Below are 15,474 nucleotides of genomic sequence, written 5' to 3'. Positions count from 1 at the left end.
TTGGGCATTCTTGTACAATCCTTTCCACTTTTCTGGGTGTTTGAAATTGTCCATTCTTAAAAAAGTGTTAGGGAATAACTATAGGACGCAGACGTGGAGTAAGGGGGGTGTGTGTGTGTGTCTGTTTATGTCTGCTCTTCACAGATTGAGACTGAGGCAAGAATGTCCACCTCAAACTTCTATTTGACATTTTACTAAAGTTCCAGCCAGTGTAATACAGCAAGAAATACAAAGACATATAGATTTGAAAATGAACCTGATTTTATCTGCAGGAAACATGCTTCTAACAAATCTGCAAAAAATATAGTAGAAATAATAAGATAGCTCAGCAAGGTGGTAGCATACAAAATGAATATAATAACCCCCATTATATTTCTGCATACTAACAATGAAAAATCTCAAAATGATATTAAGAAAACCATTCCATCTGTAATAGCATTGAAAATAATAAAATAAAATAAAACAAGCACCAAATGTGTACACTTAAAGCTACAAACTATTGGGGCGCCTGGGTGGCGCAGTCGGTTAAGCGTCCGACTTCAGCCAGGTCACGATCTCGCGGTCCGTGAGTTCAAGCCCTGCGTCGGGCTCTGGGCTGATGGCTCGGAGCCTGGAGCCTGTTTCCGATTCTGTGCCTCCCTCTCTCTCTGCCCCTCCCCCGTTCATGCTCTGTCTCTCTCTGTCCCAAAAATAAATAAACGTTGAAAAAAAATTTTTTTTTAAAAAAAGCTACAAACTATTGATGAGAGAAACTGAACACAACCCAAATAAACGGAAAGATTTAGAATATTCGTGGACTGGAACGCAAAATATTGTCATGATAGGAAACTCCCCCCAAAATTGATCTACATAACTACCATGAGCCCTATGGAGTTTCCAGCAAGCTTTTTTCTTTAAGGAAATAGCAAGCCAACCCTAAAATAGATACAGAAATCCAAAGGACGTAGAGTGACCAAAAGAATTTAGAAAAAGAAGCAGCAAATTGGAGGACTTACTCAATCTGACTTAAAAATGAACTATCAAGCTACAGTAGTCAGGACAGTGTGAGCCGTGAGGGTGGTGTGCCCAGTGAGGGTAGACATGCAGGTCAAGGGAACAGAATAGAAAGTCCAGAAATAAAACCTGATCAGTGGGTGTTAAACAGAGGTGCCAGGATAATTAAACAGGGAGAGATGAGAGTATATTTAATAAGCTGTGCCAGAACAATTGGATGACCATATGCAAAAAAAGAGGGCGGGGAAGAGCTTAATAGCTGCTTCTCAGCATACACACAAAAATAACTCAAAATCAACCACAGTTCTGAATTTAGGGGCTAACCTATAACACTTTAGGAAGAAAACAGAATAAAACCTTTGTGATCTTGAGGTAGACAAAGTTTTCTTTAATATGGGCACCAAAACCACTATGAAGAAAATGGAAAATTTGACTTTTTTATAAAAGAAAGCATTTCCTGTTCAGAATTCACCACTGCAAAAATAAAAATGTAAGTCACAGGTTGGAATAAATATTTGCAAACCCTGTACTTAAATCCAGAATAAATAAACAACTTTCAACACTTAATAGGGGAAAACGGCCCCATTTTTAAAATGGGGGAAAGATTCTAATAAACTTTACCAAGTAGGATATATGGGTGGCAGATAATCACCTGCCAAGATGTTCAACATCATTCACCACTAGGAAAGTGCAACTAAAGCCACGGTAAGACAGTTGGAACGGCTCCCTGAGAAAGGCTACCGGCACCAGGAGCGGGAGACACAGAGGAACCGGAGGCCCGTAGCTAGGTGTGCAAAGTCGTCGGGGGTTTACAGTGATACCACTGTGGAAAGTAGTTTGACAGTTTCTTAAAATCTTCAATGTATTCTTAACCTCTGACACAGCGACCCCCACACAGAGACCCCTTCCTAGGAAGGCTCTGAGCCAGACGCACCTGAAACTAATGACGGACTTGATTTCCTACGAATAGCCTCAGTACCAACAATTTCTTCTTCTTTTTCCTTTACCCCCACAGGCAGCCACGGGTGACCTGAAATCACCCTCACACAGGTAGGTTGTAAGCTTGTTGGACTTGTTCTCTCTGAATGAAAACGGCTACGCGATCTTAAGTCAAATTGCTTTGGAAAGTGGCTCATCTCTGATGGGATATTTTTAAATAATGTGACAACACAGTAGGAAATAACTCTGTTTAACGTAACAGTACCACGTACAGCTACGCAGGGACCTTTTGCGCTCCACGTGCTTGGGGAAATGTAGTAATTCTCTCCCTGTGGACAACTCGCGTCTGAACTAGCACGCCAGCGTCAGCGCTCATTTATTATTCTGTCAGTCGGAGAACGTGTGGGGAGCGGGTCCCAGCCTCCTTTTTATGACCTCCGATAATACCTAGTTTCCCGTCGCTCCTGAGCCATGCCTGCTCATTCTGAGCCTGCGAGGAGTCACACAGAGGACAGCCCTGCAGGCACACACGCACCCAAAGTGCACCCCTGCAAAGTCACAGAAGCAGAAAGTGGCCCATTGTGAAGGTCACGACCCAGGGTAAGCACACATTTTAAAACGTGCACTTGGTCTCCACTTTGAAACTGTACCAGTGTGGAAAGTCACCTCAGAACATGGAGAAATGAGAAATATGCTCACATTGGGGTGAGGGTCTCGGTCTGCCAGGGCTGCCCTGACAAAGGACCACAAAACAGGTGGCTTAAAAAATAGAAATGTACCGTCTCACTGCTGTGGAGGCTGGAGCCGGACTCACCTCGACATGTCCCCAGTCATAGGACCTGCACTTGGCTTCTCTCCTTGGCTCGTACCTGATGCTGTTTTCCCTTTGTCTCTTCAGTTTTCCCGTTTTGCCCCTTTCTGGCAAGAATGACTGAAAATTAACGAACCAGGAGGGCCTGCCTGTCCTCTTGCACAGATGCGGTCGTCAGGCCAAGGGCCTGCCTGTCTTCTGGCATGGAAGTGGTCATCCCGCTGAGGGCCTACCTGTCCTCTTGCACGGACGCGGTAGTCGGGCTAGGGCCTGTCCTCTTGCACGGACATGGTTGTCGGGCCGAGGGCTGGCCTGTCCTCTTGCATGGACGCGGCCATCGGGCTAAGGGCCTGTCTTCTTGCACGGATGCGGTCGTTGGGCTAAGGGCCTGTCCTCTTGTATGGACGTGGTAGTCGGGCCGAAGGCCTGTCTTCTTGCACAGACTCGGTCGTCGGGCCGAGGGCTGGCCTGTCTTCTTGCACGGATGCGGTCGTTGGGCTGAGGGCCTGTCCTCTTGCACGGACACAGTCGTTGGGCTTAGGGCCTGTCCTCTTGCACGGACGCGGTCATCGGGCTGACCCTGGTCTCAGGTGATGACACCTTGAGCTGCTAGAGTCGCTGCATCTGAAAACCCCCCTTACAGCAATGTGAGGTCACTGGTGGACACTGTTCAATCCACTTGCACAGTTCAGTTAGCTGAGTGTCCCACGACCTACATCCCCACCATTGCTCTTGGTAATTCCTGAACATCTCTTTCCTTCCAAACCCAGGGTCTCTTCCCAAATCCCCTCCTGATCTGCAGGGGCACCCCTTCTTCTTGACACTCCCTGCTGCTCCTGCAACTCTCCCTTTAGGTGCTCCTCCCCTGCCCTCCCGCGGTCTCCCACCATGCAGTGGACCTGAGGGGAAAGGGCGGTAAGGAGGCTGTGTGATGCTGTGGCCTGTGGTTTCCGGCAGCCATCAACATCCCCTCCAGGAAGCAGTGGCCGTCCTTGTTGATGAGTGTCTCCCCTTCCCCCTGCCATCCCACAGAGTGAAGTTCAACCACCTGCTGCCGGATGTGCACTCAGGTCCACCCTCCTCCACCAACACGTTCATGGAGGACTCGTGGGTGATGGTAAGTGAGGCATGGCCGTGCGTGAGTGAGCCTCAAACACAGGGGTGGGGTCCAGTGCTGAGTCTAAGCTCCCCACAAGAGCAAGGGCAGGACAGTATTTGGACCTGCTTGTCTGGCTGGTTTAAGGCATTTATGGTGTCCTCTGGGGACACTGCTCGAACAGGACAGTGGTGGGAGGGGGATAAAGGGAAACAAGGCGGGCAGCACAAACGATCTAAAACACAGGGCATGTGTGTGAGCAGAGAAACATGACGGAAAAATGGGTGCTACTGGAACGGAAGCATCACACGTGTGCTTGGGTGACATGTGTGCACTCCAGCAAGCTGGCGGGATTCTGGCCAGGAAGGGCTCAGTGACCCACTTACTGTCACGGCAGAAGGGTGCCCCTGCTCATCTCCCAGGTCAGCGGGGAGGAGGGACATACCTGGTCCACTGTGTTCATTGCAGAGCCTGGAGTCAGAGCTCCGTGTTGGAGATGCTGGAGGCCGGTCTTCAGTGGGGACTGTGTGTGACTGGCCAAGTCACAGCTTAAACCGTAGCCAACACAATTATGGCATGACCCCTCCCCGCCACTCGCTCCCATCAAGCCTTCCAACAAGTACACACTTTACATGCATGGAGACCAGGCTGATGCTCCATTCCAGGGGTCACAGTGGTGGCTGTGGCAGTGATAGCATCTATTGGCGCCCCATCCCTGCCATCCCTTCTTGGGTGGTGGTGGCCACACAGCTTCTGAGTGACATGAAGGACACATCTCAAGAAGCAAAGATGTGGGGTGTTGACCATGTATGACCGTGAGGGCCATGTACCCCCGCTGGTTATAATGTGTGTCCAGGTGAACATGTGGAAGCCCTCTCTCTGGTGTGTGGCTCTGGAGCTCGCCTCTAGAATGTGTAGTAGAGCAGTCTCAGGGCCACCTTATTCCCATGCTGTCTCAGGAATCCAAGGAAGCTGTGACCGTTCATTGTCACTCTGCTGGACACTTGTCATCCATCATCACGTTTAATCCCTCTGTGGATTATCTGAGATAGATCATCATCCCACTTTGATGGCTGGGCTCGCCTCTTGGTGTGCGTGGAGCTTTAGGATCCCACCGGCTTAAACCCTCCCCACCCCACACCCCTGAGGATACATTTTCTTCCGTTTTCAAAACTGTACATGCCAGGTATGGTCATATGGCATTCTAGTGCCACAGTAGTAATGGCATGGGGTCTGGAGCTTTCAAACATTTGTATATTCGTTCTAAATCTTCCAGTGTTGAAAAATGCATTTCTCACTTAAGAAAGGTAGTTACCTTCCCAGCCAATTTACACAAATTACCAACACTGTCGAATTCTACCGAATTTTTAAAAAATAATGACACAAACCCTCTCAGAATGTAGAGGAAGGGAGACCTGTTCTGTGAGGCCAGTTCCAACCTGATACCAAAGCCAGACAATGTCATCCCAAAAGAATATCACGAGGCAAAATCCTTCAAGAAAACACAGACAGACACCATTGATTAAGTGTTAGCAAACCAAATCTAGCAGCATACAGGATTAAGTACCATGGCTATGTGAAAATTATTTGACATTATACAAAATACCAACAATAAATGACAATAATATGGCGATGTCAATTCAGAAAGGGAGTTGCCAATAAGAAACTCTTACGTGTGACAAAAAAATATTCTCAACAAATTAGGAATGAAATGAAAAGATCTTCATTCTGACCTATGCAATACACCTATTAAATACAACTAACATACTTCCTGGTGAAAGACTGAGTACATCCCTCTTAAAACCGGGATCAAGGCAAGGATGTACTGAAGTTCCAGCTGGTGCAATAAGACAAGAAAAAGGAATAAAGAATAGAAAGTGAAACTGTGTTGATCACAGACAACATGATTCTAAAATACAAACAAAACAAAAAACAAAACTACTAGTGATGAAATAGCTTTGCAAGGGGCAGGTAAAGTGCTCTCCAGTAAGCTCTGGGACATTTATCTTCAGTGTTATCCAGAGCACACCTGAAATCAAATACAGTCCCTACCTGGCGTCAGGAACCTCTGTGTGCCTCCAGCTAGCTCCACAGCAAATCGCCACCACGTGGTCAAAGTAAAAATTTCTCCATTGCCTTGGCTGACCTAGAAATGTTTTATGTAATTTGCCATTATCTGGAATGGAAACAGTTGTTAAAAAATAAATCTTTTGACCTTGTATTGTTAAAAAAAATAGCAAGTCCAATCATATTTCTGTATTTGGCAAAAATGCCACTGAAAATAATATTAGTTATTTTATTAACAATAGCATTAACAATAATGAATTTAACAAAACTGTAGTAAAGTCTATACATTGAAAGTTATAAGTCATTGCTGAGAGAAACTGAAGACATTTAAAATAATGGAAAGATATACAACGTTCATGGATATGAACACTCAATATTGTTAAGATAGCATTTCCCCCAAAACTGATCTACGGACGTAGTACAATCCCTATTGAATTCCTAGGAGGTTCTGTTTTTTTGTGTGTTGTTGTTGTTGTTGTTGTTGTTGTTGTTTTAACCAACAAGCTGATCATAAAATGTACATGGAAATTCAGAGTACCTAGAGTAGCCAGAACAATTTTGAAAAGAGAACAAAATTGGAAGAATTATACAATCTGACTTCAAAATTTACTAAAAAGTTATAGTAATCAGGTTAGTGTAGTCAATGGAATAGAAATGGAATAGAATAAAAATTCTAGAAGTAAGCCTTCACATATGGCCAAGGCAATCCTTTGGGGAGAAGTGAAAATTTCAACAAATGGTCCTGGAACAACCAGATATCCATTGTGAAATAAAAATAACACCGTACTGGGAATGCAAGCTGGTGCAGCCACTTGGGAAAATAGTATGGAGGTTCCTCAAAAAGCTAAAAATAGAACTACCCTATGACCCAGCAATTGCACTACTAGGTATTTATCCAAGGGATACAGGTGTGCTGCTTCAAAGGGACACATCCACCCCAATGTTTATAGCAGCACTATCAACCATAGCCAAAGTATGGAAAGAGCCCAAATGTCCATCAATGGATGAATGGATAAAGAAAATGTGGTATATACAATGGAGTATTACTTGGCAATCAAAAAGAATGAAATCTTGCCATTTGCAACTACGTGGATGGAACTGGAGGGTATTATGCTAAGTGAAATAGTCAGAGAAAGACAAAAATCATAGGCCTTCACTCATATGAGGACTTTAAGACACAAAACAGATGAACACAAAGGAAGGGAAGCAAAAATAATATAAAAACAGGGAGGGGGACAAAACAGAAGAGACTCATAAATATGGAGAACAAACAGAGGGTTACGGAAGGGGTTGTGGGAAGGGGATGGGCTAAATGGGTAAGGGGCACTAAGGAATCTACTCCTGAAATCATTGTTGCACTATATGCTAATTTGGATGTATATTTTAAAAAATAAAAAAACTAAAAAAAAAAAAAAATACCGTACTTAGGTATTGACTGCCCTGAGACCCAGGTGCTGTCAAGGTCAGACTCTCCTGGGGTGTCTCCCCTCAGCCCTCCGAGTCCTCAGGCGGCCCCTCTTCTGTGCGCCTCAGTCTTGGCAGCTGCCCGCATGGAGACCTGCCACAGAGGTCAGGGCCCACTGGTGGCCGCGTGTGACACATACCGGTCCTGAGCGGGCCCCTTGGCCAGTGTGGGCACTGGCTGTGGAGTGCGCTCCCTCACAGACCCCTTCCCTGACCCCGGGACCCTGAGGATATTTGCTCCAAATCGGGTAATAAAGAATGTGGGTTTTGTTTAACAATAAGCTCGACATTGACCACTCCATCTTGTTTCCTGTTGTGAACAATCATTTCTTCCCTCACAGGAAATACACAGCAGCCTGACTTTATCTGCCCTCAGGTGAGTCTCTGAGCCTCCTGCAGGTGCTTCCCGTGTCTCAAAGCCTTCACCATGATTCCTGAGGAACACAGTCTTTTGTGGGAAACCTTGGGGTACTGTGATGACGTGATCGAAGACAAACCAGTTTCCCATGACGTCACAGATGCAGACTGCCCCCCGAAGGGCTCGCCATACTCCGCTCACTGGAGCTTGTGATGAGACCCCTCTAGGTTCTTCACAAGTAACATGTGAGTTGGTGCACAGGTGTGAGCGATGCCCGTCTACTTTCTGTCTGTGAGCATGTGCCGCTTGCAGAGGACACCGCGGTCCATGACCGTGTGCAGCAGTGGCAGGGCTCGCCGTGTGCCAGGTGGGTGACCGCACCTCGCAGGCCCCTGGGGAGCTCACGGCCTCTGCCTCTCCTGTGCCACAAAGACAGAGAGTGGCCCCTTTCACATCGTGGCCCAGCTGCAAGCACACATTTTAGAGAGTAAATCAGGTGTAGCGAAACACGGTGACTACCGTCCCCTTGACAAGACGTCATCTTCTCCTGGAGTATGAGTAACAGGAGGCTTCACAGCGCCCGTGTCAGCGAGGTCCGTGCTGTCTCCCCTATATTTCCCTGAGCACACGGTGAGCACAGGCTCCCTCTGTTCCTGGAAGGATGGTTCTGGGGAACATTTCGCAGTTGTAAGTGTCTGAATATTGTATCCTGACTTCACAACCTCAGGAACTTTGTACCAAGTGCCCTTTAATGCATTTGAAGTAAAATTAAAAAGGGCAAGTTATTTACTTGAATGTCACCCACCACACACACAGACACACACACACACACACACACACACACACACACCTCCCGCTCTGGCCTGCAGGGATTGTTGCAGAAAATGTTTCTTTGGTAACCAAAGAGTTTGGACCCAGTTGAGCAGCTAGCGCTTTAGACACCTTCCGTGGCCTGCTCCTGAGGCCTCACCCGAGTCTTAGTCCTCGAGACCCACCCACCCAGGGCCTCCCTGGGACGTCGATCACCGGGAAACCTTGTAGGACTTAATGCAGCCTGTGTTCCTGGCGGTCGCTGGCAGACAAACTTATTGGGAGTACTTCTGTCCGGCTGTTTATCTGTCTAGGGTGTATGGTCTGCTGGTTATGTACAAATCAGCCAAACAGTGAATATATGAATAAGGGGGAGGGTCCATCATGCAGGTGAAGCTGCTTCTGTCTGGTTTTAAAGGCATTTCTGTCAGCAGAAATCCACCGGGTGGCTTGTTTTAATTTTCCGCTGGTGGTGGAAGCCTGCAGTGTCCTCCTCGCATGAACCTTCTGCATGTTTATGGCGCGAGACCCCCTCTGGCACTCAGCCTCCAGGCGCTGCCTGCTCCCGAGCCTGCAGATAAGAGGGGGCCCCAGCGGGGAGACGTCCACGGACACCGTGGAGCCTGCAGGGTCCCCACGTGCTAGCCCGCCCAGCGAGGGCCTGCTCTGTAATGTGTTCCTCCTTCCCTGCTCTGCCCTAGCCTACCTGGGAGCAAGGTGTCCTTGTCGCCATCCAGTGACTTCACCCTACACCCCGCCTTGGCTGCCGGCACAGAGGACCACCTGCCGCTGAAGGTGAGCCTGTGCTCAGATGTAGGGCTTGGGGCTCCCTCGTAAGCTGGGCTCAGCACCATACCTGGATGCTGGTCGCACTGGTGTTCTGCATTTACTGGGTGCCTGGGCCACTACACAAAGAGCACCGACGGTGTGTGTGGAGTAGGAGGAGAAGCGAGAGCAGATCACGCTCCTGACAGGGGCCCGCGTGTGTGAGAAGCAGAGTCCCCAGACAGGTGTCCCTAAAACAAGCCTCGTATGTGTGCTCTGGTGCCACATGCTGGTGATGGCCACGTGGTAGGTGACACAGAGCAGAATGCCGGCTGTGATAGACTCTCAGCAGTGGGTGTTTACAGGGTGTTCTGTGTAATCCCTTCAACTTTCTGTGTGTTTGGAGTTTTTCATAATAAATGTTGGGGATAAATGTTGGGATAGAGAAGGGGTGTGTATAACTGACGGTCAACACAGAGCGTGGGAGCCACACACGGGGTTGAGTGAGGAAGCCTGCAGATGATACGCTCATGGCCCCAGGACAGGGCATGTGGGGTGGCCTGTGTGGCCAGGCAGGAGACACAGGTAGACACAGTATGGTGGCAGCCTCACCAGCAAGTGAGTGTAGAACCCAGCAAGGCAGGGCTGTGGAGGACCCGGGTCCCACCGTCCATCCTTCTGTGTGCTCCCTTCCAGAGTGGCTCACGAGGCCACCCAGCCAGTGGGGCCTGAGTTGCTTCTGTAACAGCACGAGGCTCCAGACAGTGTGCTGGAAGCCTCGGCTTCGAGCTTGACTGCACTTGAGAGGGCCCCTCAGACCCTGGTGCTCAGCCGCCCATGCACATTCACTGAACTCACGCCCTTCCCTGGGCTGGGGCTTCCTCTCTGCTCATTCTGGAACCCGCGTTTAATCCTGACACCCTGTGTGCCCCCACTTCAGGCCAGGCCCACCCCTCTGCGGGCGACCCCAAGGCCCGTAGCTCTTAGCAGAGTCATTAGAGAGAAATGGGCGCCATAAGACACACTTGGACTTGGAGTCCACTCTGGTGTGCAGGCGTGACTGGTTCCACAGCCCAGAGTAAGTTCTTTAACCTCCTGGAGTGCCTGGGTCTCCACGCTTGCAAGATATGCATGGACTCTGTGTGGGGTCCCGAGTCCTGCTGCCGGTGTCCAGCTGGGACTGGTGCTCAGTAAATGGTAACCCCCATCCCCCATCACACCTGCTTTGGACCTTGCTGCCCATTAATTATAATCCTCATCTGAGGACACAGACTCATCACTGATCTCTGCATTACCTGCTTCCTAAGTTTACTCAGTATTTTATTTATTTTTGGTAACAGATGAAGCATCACCGCACCCCCCCAGAAAAAGGCAGGGTCCTGATGTGGTCAGCTTCTGTGTGGCCCAGCCACGTGTGGTCTGCTTCTGTGTACGTGGCTTGGCCACGCTCTTTGTTCTCATGTTTTCCTTTCACTTCAGTGTTTCACATCATACGTATTCCTAAAAAATAGATGCTCACAACACATCGGTTACTCTTTATTTCACAGAAAGGACATAGTGTGTATGTGATGTTTGGAATTTGGGGGAATCACCTCTCGGTCAAAACGGTGGTTCCCTGTCCTGGGTGGCCGAGCTCATTTGCCTTCCTTCTGCGACTGCTTCTTGTAACTCCCCTCTGCTGTGGGCCAGCAGGACGTGTGCCCCCGTGCGGGTCTCTGTGATGAGCAGTAGGCCATCTCTTATACAAGGCCAGACTCTTCTACAGGGGTGCTCGGTCTGCACTCCCGCAGAAGCATATGCATATTCGGAGCCCCGTGGGTCCGTGTCGTCCCCAACACCCGGGGCACCTAGTGGTGCGGCTGGCGGCTCACGATCCCTCCCAGCCTTCCCCTCACCACCGATGGTGCTGAATGTGCATTAGCCATGTGAATTTCCTTCTGTGGGAAGTGCTTGCTCTTGTCGTTGGCCCATTTTCCTCCTGGCCTGTTTCTGCTTTTCTTATAGATTTATTTGTGTTCTTTATATATGCTTGATACAAATGCCTCATTAGTTGGGTGAATTACAGATAGAGTGTCACAGCAACTCGACTCGATGCTTAGCTGAACTCAACATTTGATGAGTCAGAGTCACACTCACACTTGTGCATATTTTATGATAATGCATTTTGGTCTCGTTTAATCTTGAACCCAATCTTCTAAAAGACAGTCATCTATACTTTCCACTACTAATTTTCAACATTTGATTTTGAGAGTTGAGTCCTCACTCTGTGGGTCATTGGTGTGTTTAGTGTGAGGTAGGGATCCAGCTTCATCCGTTCCAGGTGGGTTTCTGTTGTTCCAGCTGCTTTCGCTAAACATCCAATGGACCTTCTTTCCCCCACTGATTTATTTTTTGTATGTCTCGTATACTTTTTATTCCATACTTCCTCCACTACTGCCTTTCTGTATTTAGTTGAATTTGCATACTGTGCCATTGTGATTCCCATCTTCTTTCCTTTTGCTTATACTTTTTAGTTACCTTCTTACTGGTTACCTTGGGGATTACAATTAATACCTTAAACTTTGAATAATACTACGTTAATTTCGGTAATATACACTCTGATCCTATACATCTTCCTGCCTCTTCCTTTATATTGTTACATCTTTACACATTGTGGGCCCATTAAGAAAGATTTATAATTATTCTGTGAATTGGTCTTTTAAGTCACCTAGAGAAGAAGAGGAGTTACAAACCAAAGTACGACAATCCTGGCTTATGTCTCAACCTGTGTGGTTATCTTTCCGAGCGTACTTTATTTCATCTACTGTCTAGAGCCTCTGTTTTAGCCTAAATATCTCCCTTTAGCATTTCTTGTAGGGGAGGTCTGTTGCTCATGAGTTCTCTCAGCTTTTGTTTATCTAAGAACATCTTAATTTCTTCTTTATTCCCAAAATACGGTTTTGTTGGATTTAGAATTCTTGGTCGGCAGATTGATTTTCCTTCCAGGACTTGAAAGGTGCCCTCTGGACTCATGGTTTCTGATGAGAAATCAGCTGTTGATCTTACTGAGGCCCCTTGTCTGTGATTAACCACTTCTCTCTCAATGCTTTCAGACTCCTCTCTTTGGGTTCTGAGAATCTGGCAGTGCTGTGTCTTGGTGTGAACCCTTCTGAGTTTATCTTGCTTGGAGTTTGTTGAGCTTCTTGGATGTGTAGATCCATATCTTCCATCGGAGTTGGAAAGCGTGCAGGCAGTGTTTCTTCAGATACTTTTTCTCTCTGCCCCCTCTCTTCTACTGGGCCTCAGGTCCGCCAGGTGCTCTTCATTTTCCTTTGTTCCATTTTTCTCCCTGGTCCTCAGGTTGGAGAATTTCAATTATCTTCAGCCTCACCGATCCTTTCTTCTCCTGCTCTGTTGTGAACTCTTCTAGTTAATTTTTAGTTTCACACTTTTCAGTGGCAGAATTTGGTTCTTTTTTGTAATTCTATCTCTTTATTGATTTTCTTTTTTGTTCATTCGGTATTTTCATGGCTTCCTTTAATTCTTCACCTTGGCTCATTGAGCACATTTAAGATAACTGACCTAATGTCCTTGACTACTAATTCAAATGTCTGGGCTTCTTCCAGGAAATTCTGTCAAATTATTTTTCTCCTTTGAATGCGCCATATTTTCCTGTTTCTCTGGATGTTTTATAATTTTTTGTTGAGAACTGTATATTCTGAGCATTATAATGTGGTTAAGTCTGGACATCAGATTCTCCCACTGCTTGGGATTGTGGATCTTTGCTTGTTGAACTATCAGTTTGTGACTCTCCCAAGCTACTTTTGCAAAACGTGTATTTGTTGTTGCAAAGTTTCTCTCATTATCTCTGTGGTCAGCCAGTGTTTTCCTTCAATGTCTGGCCGCAAATAGGGGGAATAAGTGTCCCATTAGATGCTCCCAAAGACAGCTGCTGCTGCCAAGGGGGCCAGGGCAAGCGAGCCCTTGTGCCGGCCCCTCGGGACATGACCAGACCAACCAAAAGGCACAACAGACAAGTTTTGGAGTACAGAGTCCCTACTGCCTGCACAGGAATGAAGGCTGTTGGCCTGTAGCCACAGGACGACCGAGGGTGGGTTGTCGCTGCTTTGTTGACACCACTCACTCAGGAGAGTTGGACAGCATCTCTTCCCTGGTGCTGTGCACCGTGCCTGGTCTGGCTTCAGAGTCTGGCATAGTTGACCCCAAAGGCTCTCTTTAGCACAGTGGTCACATCTGTGGAGGACGAATCTCTCATGCTTCCTGTTCCCTGGCTTTGTCCTCAGGTGAAGGATGCCGATGTGCACTCTGAGAACACGTGTCACCACCTCCCCACAAATCTCTACCCCGCAGGCAGGCCTCCACTGTTCCACTGCCCGGCTCCATTGTGTTTCTGTTTTCATTCTAAACAAACAGTGTGCTTCCCTGGGGCATCATTTCAGTAATACCTTGATCACCTTTGCTTCCAAGCACCATCACCTCCTTCTGTGGGTTTTTCTTACACGTCCTGCCTCTACCAGGTTGCTGCCCACTCCGTGGCCCTCTGTGGCCGGCGCCCCCACCTCTTACCCGTCGGAGCCCTGCCCCCCACCTCAGCTCCCACAACTGCCTCTGCGTTGGGTCCCCTGGGGGCCTGTCCATCTCAACAGCATTGTCCTCACGCCTGGCTTTTCTGCAGTCTGCAGTCTGCCGTTTGCTTCCTCTTCTTCAGGGAGCCATTGTTCATGAGGTTCCCCTTTCATTTCCTTCCTGTTTAACCTCATTCATGCCTCAGTTTGTATCTTGACTAATTCTCAAGAGCTGGCTCTGGGAGGAGGACAAAGGCATGTACGGGTTTAGAGATCTCCTAGAGACACTGGACTTGCAGAACCTTCCAAGGAAAGTTGTGCACAGCTGCACAGTCCAGTCCCACCGCACACAGCCCTGTAAGTCAGAAGGGGCACCGTCCCCGGCCATTTGGCAAGAGCCAGGCTCTCCCCTGTCGTCTGTGCAGGGGATTTGAAGTCACCGTCAGCAGGCCCCGTAGCACCAGGGCAAGGGAGAAACCTCCTGCTTTCGAGAGATGGTGTGAAGACATTTGGGGCCCCTGGGTGGCCAGAACTCACCACCAGCAAGCAGATTGTGCAGAGAAGGTGCCAAGCAAGACGAGGCGGCCTGTGTTGTGTCTTTCCCCCCCCATGCCAATGGTCCAAATAGGCTTTGCTGGCCCCCAGGAGACCCTCCTGCTCATCAGGAAAAGCACCACTTGTCTCTGTCCTGATGCGCGTGCACAGGGAAAAGCCACCCCCCCAGCGCAGCCTCATCAGCAGCCCCACATACAAGTGAGTGCTCTGAACTCAAGAGGCGAGATGGCTGCCAGTGTTCCAGAGCCCGTCGTGGCTCCATCTCCAAATTGTGCTCTTGCTGCTACATTCTGTCCCCTTTGGCAGTGCGAGAGATGCCATGTCACGTATTTCCTGTTATTTCTCTGCAGGTCTCAAAGGACCAACAGGAAATGAGTTTGCCTGTGGAAGGAGACAGTGCTGAGGGCAAAGGCCCAGCTTCAGGTAAGACATCACACAGTGTGGGAGTTGACATCCACCAAGTTTGATACCCTAAAGAGGAAAATGTTTTCTCCAGAAAAACAAGGAGAGGGAGAAATCACCGGTGGGGAGTCAAAGGCTAGGACGCTTGTTGTGTCAGTGGCAAGGAGGACAAGCTTGGGCTCACGTAGTGTCTGCCAATGGTGCCTGGCGTCCCCACGCTAGCCCCACCACCTGCTCTGTGTGCTACAAAGCAGCAGGTGCAAGACGTGGGGCTGAACGCCCCGCCGGCAGAGTGCCTGCAAGGTAGGAGCTGGCCCTGGATGGCGTTGCTGTGGCTGCCGATGTGAGCCATGGACCCTGACGTGCAGGGGTGGCCAGCCTAATGATGGCACCAGAGCGAGGGCCACGGAGAGTTTGACTAGTGACTGGAACCAAAGGCCTGATGTGCTCTGTTAGAGGCTCAGACTCCACCACCCGCACGCTGTCTGCCGAAATGCACGGTGATTTCCTTGTTCACTCGCCTGACCCTTCCAGAGTCCTTCTGAGACGGCCCCACCTCATCTAAGGAAATGTTCACCACTCAGCTTTTAAACAACTACCTACCCTTGGCCACGATGACACCTCCTACTGCCACCATCACTTCAGAGCT

The 15,474-nt window shown here is 48.6% G+C and overlaps 1 protein-coding gene across 12 annotated transcripts in view; it reads left to right on the top strand.

Moving 5' to 3' along the window:
• LOC106989708 (probable palmitoyltransferase ZDHHC11B) overlaps nt 1-15,474 on the top strand; it is a 99,502-nt gene that overhangs the window by 80,567 nt on the left and 3,461 nt on the right. For all 12 annotated transcript variants that reach the window (XM_053213896.1, XM_053213895.1, XM_053213903.1 and 9 more), the window contains 5 exons: nt 2,009-2,043; nt 3,776-3,860; nt 7,712-7,746; nt 9,240-9,333; nt 14,774-14,846. In XM_053213896.1, the coding sequence (XP_053069871.1) occupies nt 2,009-2,043; nt 3,776-3,860; nt 7,712-7,746; nt 9,240-9,333; nt 14,774-14,846 (322 nt within the window). The remainder of the gene's footprint in view (nt 1-2,008; nt 2,044-3,775; nt 3,861-7,711; nt 7,747-9,239; nt 9,334-14,773; nt 14,847-15,474) is intronic.

The sequence above is a fragment of the Acinonyx jubatus genome, unplaced genomic scaffold (assembly GCF_027475565.1).
Source record: "Acinonyx jubatus isolate Ajub_Pintada_27869175 unplaced genomic scaffold, VMU_Ajub_asm_v1.0 scaffold_20, whole genome shotgun sequence".
Lineage (NCBI taxonomy): Eukaryota > Metazoa > Chordata > Mammalia > Carnivora > Felidae > Acinonyx > Acinonyx jubatus.
Note: the sequence above shows the minus strand (reverse complement) of the source record. Positions and strands in the feature narration are given on the sequence as shown.